The 9,369-nt window shown below is 42.4% G+C and overlaps 1 protein-coding gene and 1 pseudogene across 1 annotated transcript; both read left to right on the top strand.

Moving 5' to 3' along the window:
* The first annotated feature begins 2,093 nt into the window (after positions 1-2,093).
* LOC147987723 (uncharacterized) lies at positions 2,094-6,710 on the top strand. The gene is made up of 4 exons (XM_087542481.1): positions 2,094-2,362; positions 5,494-5,794; positions 5,996-6,145; positions 6,315-6,710. Exons 1-4 carry the CDS (start codon positions 2,094-2,096, stop codon positions 6,708-6,710), a joined length of 1,116 nt encoding a protein of 371 aa, XP_087398607.1.
* A 2,422-nt stretch (positions 6,711-9,132) lies between these two features.
* LOC125541901 (small nucleolar RNA Z247) lies at positions 9,133-9,248 on the top strand (annotated as a pseudogene).
* The last annotated feature ends 121 nt before the right edge of the window (positions 9,249-9,369 follow it).

Below are 9,369 nucleotides of genomic sequence, written 5' to 3'. Positions count from 1 at the left end.
CAAAAAAATTTATATCTAAAACCGTGCTTCCATATCTCAAACCATTTTCACCATTGGATTCCCCGCGTCGAGATATTCAAAACTAGATCCAATGTTAATAGATTTTGACGAAATTGTTGTCACGAAAAAATCAGACAGAAAAACCTATCCGGGAGCACAGTTTTTCCCTTTCCGAAAGAGGCACATTTGCGCCTCTCCCAAAATCACAACCGTGCCTCTCGCGAAAGAAAAACCGTGCCTCTCGCGAAAGAAAAAAAATAGAAAACATTTTTTTTGTTTGCGACATGCAAGGCCGTGCCTCTCGCGAAAACATAACCGTGCCTCTCGCGGAAACACAATCGTGCCTCTCGTGGAAGCAAAACCGTGCCTCTCGCAGATGAAAAAAAATAATAGAAAATGTGTTTTTTTTGTTTTCGAGAGGTACACACAGCCGTGCCTCTCGCAGAAGCAAAACTATGCCTCTCGCAAAAGAAAAATAAATAGAAAACATGTTTTTTTTTCATTTCTGAGAGGCACGGCCGTGCCTCTCGCGAAAGCAAAATCGTGTCTCTCGCGGAAGATAAAAAAAAGAAAACATGTTTTGTTTTTCATTTCCGAGAGGCATGGTTGTGTCTCTCGCATAAGCAAAACCGTGCATCTCGGAAGAAAAAAACAAAACACGTTTTTTCTCGCAATTTTTTCTTTTTTGTTTCAAAAGCTAAGGAGGACCGGTGGAAAACTGTTCAAAAAGCAGGAAACGCGTGCGAAAAAATAAAAAAAATCTGAAGGGGGCGACCAGAGCACGACACGTGCCGGCTGCTGAGAGCGTCCCACTTGGCGCGCTCTCAGCCCACCTGCAAGTGATCGTTGCGAGGCTCCCGAAGGAGCGCTCGTCAGCTAGATCGAGTCCCACTTGAGGCTCCTTTCTTTTTGTCGTGGAAAAAAATCAGATGAACCGAGGGATAGAGTAGAGATAACACGACTCGAGCTAGAGATAACACGACTCGAGCGATCGAGGCGCCACACTCGATCCAGTCGACTCGAGCGATCGAGGTGGAACGCTCAGTCGTTTGGATCCTTGACAATCTGCCAAACATTTAGTAGTTAGTCCAAATCTTCAAAACTAGATTCCATGTTGATAGGTCTTGATGAACTTTTTTTTCACGAAAACAATCGGACGAAAAAACCTATCCGGGAGCATAATTTTTTTCCTTTCCGAAAAAGGCACGGGCGTGCCTCTCCCGAAAGCACAACCGTGTCTCTCGCGGAAGAAAAACCGTGCCTCCCGCTGATGGAAAAAAACAAAAAACATATTTTTTTTCCGTTTCGAGAGACACGGTCGTGCCTCTCGCGAAAACGCAATCGTGCCTCTCGTGGAAGCAAAACCTGCCTCTCGTGAAAGAAAAAAACGGAAAACGCGTTTATTTTTCCGTTTTCGAGAGGCACGCCTCCTGCTCTCCTACCTTCATTAGATACTTTCTCTTATCCTTCTCCCAAAAGGGAGGATGGATTGTAACTAAGAGCATCTCCAGTAGACCCCGTATAAATCTGCGACCCGCAAAATAACCGCCAAAATACGGGTCAGCGTGGAAAATGCTGCCCGGCCAGACCCTACAAACGCGTCCGACCCGTAATTTTTTTGAGGGGCACGGCAAAATCCCATCCCCAACCCGCGAAGACACAGGTTTCCGCCTCGCCCCTACGGTGCCCTGTATCCCAGGAAAGCGGTTGGTGGGAGGGACATTTCAGCCCGCGCCCTTTCCCCACCCCCTTCCGTCACCGCCCGCCATTGGTTCTGCCCATCCACCGCCGGCGATTCCGGCCAAATCTGCGGGCGGAATCACGCCGCAGGGGCGCCCCTACCCTGATCCACCAAGCCACTGCATTGGCTCCCCGGATCCGCCGATCCGAACCGCCCCTAGTCACTGTCGTCGCACGGGATCCACCGCCCCCGAGCCGGCCCTAGTCGCCGTCGCCGCCTGGGATCCACCGCCCCTAGTCGCTGTCGCCGCCTCGGGATCCACCGCCTCCGAGCAGTCGGTGAGTTTGTACTTGTGCTTGTGCCGAGCGGTATGCATAGCTGCTTAACGCGGCACGCGTATTTGTGATTTTAGATGGAATTGAGCCCGTGCGAGAAGTTTTTGCTCGACGATTCATCTAATTCGGACGATTCGGATGTTGAGACGTTACTTGTCAACTACCGCCAACAGACGTTGGTGACGGCCCTTGTCGTCAAGGAGCACGAAGATGAGAACCAAAAGAGGCAGCGAGGATCGACCGTCGGTCGTCTTTGCACTCGAAATTGCCATCTTTGGAACGAGATGTTGATGCAAGACTACTTCGCGGAGAATCCAACATATCCGCCGCACCTCTTCCGGAGAAGGTACCGAATGCGCCGATCCCTCTTTGTGAAAATTGTTCAAGCTTGCGAGGCCAATTGTCAGTATTTTACTCAAAGAAGAAATGCCGTGGGCTTGAAGGGATTTAGTGCATATCAAAAAATCTCAGCAGCTATGCGGGTAATTGCATACGGCATTTCGGCTGACTATGCCGATGAGTACCTTCGCATTGGTGAAGATACTACAATTCAGTCAGTGCGTAGGTTTGCCAAAGTGATCATCCGTGTCTTTGATCCTGAATATCTTCGGGCACCCAACAAGGAAGACACAAAAAAATTGATGGCATCTAATGATAGAAGAGGTTGGCCTGGCATGCTAGGAAGCATAGATTGTATGCATTGGACTTGGAAAAAATGCCCAAAAGCATGGCAGGGAATGTATTATGGCAAGTCTCGTGATGCAACAATTGTGCTAGAGGCCGTAGCATCCGAGGATTTATGGATTTGGCATTGCTTTTTTGGTATGCCGGGTACTCTCAGTGATATCAATGTGTTGCAACGGTCTCATTTGTTTGCTATGCTTGCTAGTGGTGATGCTCCTGCTTGCAACTACACTATCAATGGGCATGAATACACGAAGGGGTACTATCTTTGCAGATGGTATATACCCTCCTTGGTGCACATTTGTCAAGAGCATCAAACACCCCCAAACTAGAAAACAATGTGAATTCGCAAGGGTACAAGAGGCAGCCCGAAAAAAAATTGAAAGAGCATTCGGGGTTTTGCAATCTAGGTTTGCCATTGTTCGTGGTCCTACTCGTTTTTGGGACAAAGCGATACTTAAAAACATCATGACATGCTGTGTTATTCTTCACAATATGATTATCAAAGATGAAAGAGGCATGAACTTGGAGTTCTTCTACGACAATGTGGGTAGCTGTGTCAAACCAGCTAGAGACCCTAACCGCATTAGAGCTTTTCTTCAGACCTACAAGGAGATTGAAAATGCAAACACTCACTTTCAGCTTCAGGAGGATCTCATTGAGTTTTGCAGGTCGGCGATATACGGGGTCTGCTAGAGATGCTCTAAACTATGCAAATACTCTATCTTATTATATTATTTATTTCACAGTAGGTGGTTCTCGAACTGTTTACGGTAAAAAAAACCGTGCCTCTCACAGAAGAAAAACCATACCTCTCGCGGAAGGGAAAAAACAGAAAACGCTTTTTTTCCCGTTTCCGAGAGGCATGTCTATGCCTCTCCCATAAGCAAAACCGTGCATCTCGCGAAATAAAAACAAAAACAAAATCACGTTTTTTTGTGATTTTTTTCAAATTTTTTGGGTACAAAAGCTAAGGAAGACCGATGCAAAACCAAAGAGTGGAAAATACCCGAAAAAAATCGTTTAAAAAGCCGAATACACGTGCAAAAAAAATCTGAAGGGAGTGTCCAGAGCATGACACGTGGCGGCGGCTGAGAGCGCACCACTTGGCCCACTCTCAGCTCACCTGCAAGTGATCGTTGCGAGGCTCCCGAAGGATCGCTCGTCAGCTAGATCGAGTCCCATTTGAGGCTCCTTTCTTTTTGTCGTGGAAAAAATCAGATGAATCAAGGGATAGGGTAGAGATAACACGACTCGAGCGATCGAGGCGCCACGCTCGATCCAGTCGACTCAAGCGATCGAGGTGGAACGCTCAGTCGTTCGGATCCTTGGCAATCCACCAAACATTTAGTAATTAGTCCAGAATATATATATCGTGAACAAAAAAAGTTAATTAAGCATTGGGAAAAATGGTGAACGTGTATAGGAAAATTGTTGATCATGTATTAAAAACTGATGATTTTTTTGATAATGTATATAAGAATGTTTCTCAAGCATTTTAAATAAAATATTGAACATGTATTTGAAAAACGCTCATCAAGCATTTGGAAAAAATTAAATGTGTACTGAAAAAATGTTGACCAGGTATTAAAAAACCATAAATATTGCATTTGAAGAATCTTAATCAAGCATTTAAAAAATGTTACTTGTGCATAGAAAAATGTTGACCATGTGTTATTAATCTTGTACTTCAAAAATGTTGAAAATGTGTATAGAAAACATGCTGATCATGTATTAAAAAAATTCTACTCCCTCCTTCCCATAATATAATAGCTTTTTTCAAAAATGCTCTTATATTATGGGACAGAGGGAGTAATCTTGTATTTGAAAAATGTTAAACAAACATTTGAATTTTTTTAATCAATCATTTGAAAAAATATAAAAAATGTGTATAGAGAAATGTTGACCATGTATTAAAAAAATTAAGCTCGTATTTGATAAATGTTAAGATTGTATTCAAAAAATGTTCTTGATGTATACGAAAAATGTAGAATGAAAACGAAAATAAAGAAAAGAAAAAGAATTAGTAATTCTAATCTTGTATTTGGAAAATGTTAGAAAAGTATTTGAAAAATATTAATCAATCATTTGAAAAATGTTGAAACAATGTTGACCATGTATTCATAAAATGTTAAACACATATTTAAAAAATGTTAAAACATGTATTTGAAAATATTCTTGACGTATACAAAAAGTGTAGAATGAAAAAAAAAAGCAAAAAAATGAAAAATGAAAAAGAAACCCAAAAAAGAAAACCAAAGAAACAAATGTTGGAAAAATAAAACCAATGAAACAAAAGAATGAGAAAACAATAAAAATCAATAAAGAGACAAAGAATAACAAAACACGTTGGAAACCAAGAAAGAAACAAAAAATTGAAAGATAAATAGAAGAAAAATAGTAAGAATAAAAATCCTAAAAAAATGAAAAACAGAAATAAAAACCTAAAGAAAAACACAAAAAACGGGAGAAGAAATAAGAAAACCAAACGAAAAAGAAACAGACAAAAAAGGAAAAAAAAAGCCCGGAGAAAGCCGAATATAGATGAAGCAAAAAAGAAAAAAAGAAGAGAAAAACAGTAAAACTGAGAAACTGAGAAAAACCAGTGGAAATATAGCTAGCACCGCAGGTATCAAATACCTGCGAGCCACCTTTTTATTCGCTTATTATTACCATTTTAGTGTTCGCAAGGAGGCCGGTTCAGTTGCCTGCGTGAGTCGCTATTAGCAGCTTACATCTCGCTTAAGGCGAGAAATAGCTCTCGAGTTAACCGTTGCTCGAAGCGCCGAATAGGAAACACCTGCTGCGACGGTTCAGGTACGAGCAATCGTGGGCCTGGCAACGCGACCGATTTGGGACAGCAGTCGGTCGACCGATCAGGCTTGAGGTGCTCTGCCTTCCCAAACTAGAGCTGCTCAGTTGGGAGGCGTGGATGCACTGTGAGCCCCCCTTGCATTTTGGTTATGTCCCGTCCCTTAAGGAGTTATTCCTTGTGTGTGGTGCAGACCTTGAGCACTCGGGGTTTAGTTTAAGCCAGCTTTTAGATGGTGCCACAGAAATTCATACCCTGACCTTAAATTTCCAAGGAGAAAAGGTAATTTCGTACTATTTCAGTATAGATTGTGCGACGTGCTTCTAATTTCATCACTGGGAATTTTGAAGTTACAGGGTTAATTAGGAACGTATGCTCTTTTTTATTTTTTTGCTGTTTCATGTCTTGATCAAGATATTTGCTTACCTTTATTATTGCTAGGAATGTTTCGTTGATTTCTTCCTTGATTTGTCTGTTGACCAGCTTTGGATCCTACCGGAAAGCAAGCAACTCCGGGCCGCATTCAGCAACCTAAGGAAGCTGTCTATTCATGGCATATATGTTGAGTTTGACCTGTTATGGACAATAAATCTCCTTGAAGCTGCTCCAAGTGTTGAGATATTTGATATTGAGGTACTAATTTTACTTATTCCTTTCTCTCGATTGTTAGTTGAATAGATTTATGTATTTCCTTCCTGGTTATTGATATCATCGCTTGATAGATTTCAGAATAGAATCTCCTGGGAATACTAGCTACTATATGTACTTTATGTAATTATTAGGTCTTGGTTCTTGGATACAGGTGTTTGAACATCCATGTCTGGTACTATATTGGGAGCGCGTTGGCATTCAAAGAGTGAAACCTTCTTGGAAGGTGGCTGGGTTCACAAGCTGTAACAAGTGGAAACTCAGAGAGCTTCTTGTGACCAACTTTAGTCCCCTCATGGAGCAACATATGTTATTTGTACGTGAGGTGATGGATCGAGTACCAAACTTGAAAACTGTTATTTTGAAAGAAGATGATGAGCCATGCAAGGATTGCGAGGCAATGGACGCACTGCCTAATCTGGTAGGAGGCTTGTTTCCATGGACCAAAAATGAGCAAGAAACAATAGCCCAGCAACTTAGGGACAACATGGTTGGCTCGTCCTCGCTGAAGATAATTTTCAAAAGTATTGTTTCAGCGGTGGTATTCTGAACTTGGATGTACGTTGAATGCAAGTGCAAGTAGTAAGCGAGAATGTAGTATACAGGCTTTCTATTGTGGGGTTTGCTCTATTTTTTCTAATGTTTAAATTTAGCGTTTATGTAAACGCTAATGCACCAACATTAGCAGTTGCATCAATTCATTTTTAGGCGAGGCGGTTCCAGCAAGTTTGAATTATCTAGGACACCAGCTCATTTATTATTATTATCTAGTACACGGAAAACCTAAGAGTTGATGAATTGGTGTGACAATAAGCTGTTAGAATAATGCAGCATTATGTTAATGAAATAACATTGGAATGGAATTTTTGTTGTTGCAGCGTGTGGGATAATGAAAACCATCTTGTATCCTTTGCTAATGTTGAGCAACTGTAATGTCCATTTCAGTAGCTCAGCACTCAACAGTGGCATAAACCCAACAAGCACAAATTTCAGTTTCTTCCTTACTTTGAGCGAAATGTCTTTGACAAACACAAATTTTACGTTTCCTGTCTTTGACAGTATGTATGTGCGTGACAAGTGTGCATGCAACTCAGCAATTTTTAAAAAATAATCTGCCATTTTTTTTGAACAAAAATAACTTTATTCCTCATATAATAGCCATGTCATTTACAATATGTGGAAGAATAAAGTCAGGGGGATTGGAGTCCCAAAATTGAGATAAACCAAGACTAAAGCAATGCTTTGCTAAACAATCAGCAAAAAGATTGGCTTCCCTTCCGCAATGAACAAAGCTGACATTTGAAAAGTCCATCGCCAATAGACTAGTCTCGGTGATGATTGGCACATCGGGACCCATGTAAGCATCAAGGTCTGAAACTGCCTCCAATGCATTTAAACTATCTGATTCAATGATTAAATTGGAGCACCCGATATTTGAAGCTAGAATAAGGCCATACCGAATAGCCTTTATCTCTGCCGAAACCACTGATGCTACATGAACCATAGGCCATGTTGCCGCTGCGATAAAATTACTCCGGTCATTTCTCGCCACAGCTCCGCAAGCTCCTGCCAAGGTCTCCGCCTGAAATGATGTGAAAATTAATGTAATCTGCCATTTTTTTAGTTGAGGATAAGAAATGTTGTTAGCAGAGTAACTTGATTTTAAAAATTGACGGCGCTAGGCGTTGACTAGCTGAAGCGCTCATTGAATCGGTCGCCTCCGACATTGGATCCATGTGTAACGGACGCCCTAGATGGCTCACTGTGACCCGAGGCTTGGGAACATGACTCGTGTCGAAACTTGTCGGCGTCCCAAACATTTTCTAACTGTTTGCTATTTGCCCTATGTTGCCACTGCAACACAGTGCAGTGCCGCCCTTATAGCACCCAGTGGTCATCGCATAGCACTCCCGAAGCCCTCTCGCGCTAGTCATAGTGGGGAGTAACTTAGAGTAGTAACATACATATGTTACTACTCTATGTTACTACCTCTATAGTGGGTAGTGTCATATGTGTGGTAACATAGGTGTCTTCATTTATTACTTTGTAGACTCATTTTGCATTGGAAACCGCTATGTGATGGTAACATATTATGTTACTCTATTTGCCTCTCTCCTCATTAACTACTTGCCACCTCACCATTTTTGCTTATGTGGCATCTATGTTACTACCTATGTTACTCCCACTACGACCAGCCTCACTGTGTGGGGGCAACTTACTATTGGACTTCTTGTAACTGAATCTAGCGTCCGTTTCTGAACCTTTCGTATGGTGTAGTACACCAACGATCAGTCTCCTCTGTAACGCCATAATGGGGGCTCTTCCCATCTATATCAACACGCAACCAGGACCTGAGAAGGTATCCCGTTTCCTGCAATTCCACATGGAATCAGAGCCACCTCTTCCGAGGTCTAGCGATCTGATCTAGCCAAACACACACACCAAAAACCTGATCGCTGGTCAAGATCATTGATCGATTCCCTCCCTCCTTCCCCATGGTGACCTCCTCTTCAACACTGGCGGCGCTTCTGGGATCTCCTCCCTCGGAGAAACTCTCTCGGGAAAATCACATCTACTGGATGATGCAGGTTCTTCCTGCCTTTCGCAGTGCTCGAGTCATGGGGCTACTTGATGGTTCCGATTCAGCACCTGCAAGAACATTGGAGGTTGAGGCTGAAAGCACGAGGACCACTGTGTCGAATCCGGCCTACGAAACCTGGATTGAGAGGGATCAACAAGTCGTGAGCTATCTCACAAAATCAATAAGTAAGGATGTTCTTGCTCAATTTTTTGCGTTAGAACATGCTGCTGAAATCTGGGCTGCAATTGAAGCCTCGTTTGCCTCACAATCCAAGGCACGCATCAATATGTTGCGTGGAAAACTTGTGAATACAAAGAAGCGTGATATGCCTGCAGATAAATATATTGCTTTGATGAAAAGTTTTGCTTCAGAACTTGTTGCAGCTGGTCGGCTAATTGATGATGATGAACTGAAGGAGTATATCCTTGGTGGTCTTGATGGAGAATATAACTCTGTGGTTGCCTCTATTAACACTGTTCCTACCACCACTCTTGCTGATGTTTGTGCACAGCTTACGGCATATGATTACAGGCAACAAATGCTTGCCGAGTCAGATCAAACCGTTGGGGGTTTTCAGTCTTCCGCTAATGCTGCTACACGAGGACGTTCCTTCAATAATAATTATCGG

The sequence above is a fragment of the Triticum urartu genome, chromosome 2A, assembly GCF_056163025.1.
Source record: "Triticum urartu cultivar PI428250 chromosome 2A, HENAU_Tu73, whole genome shotgun sequence".
In the NCBI taxonomy this organism is placed as follows: Eukaryota; Viridiplantae; Streptophyta; class Magnoliopsida; order Poales; family Poaceae; genus Triticum; species Triticum urartu.
This window is presented reverse-complemented; position numbering and strand designations above follow the sequence as displayed.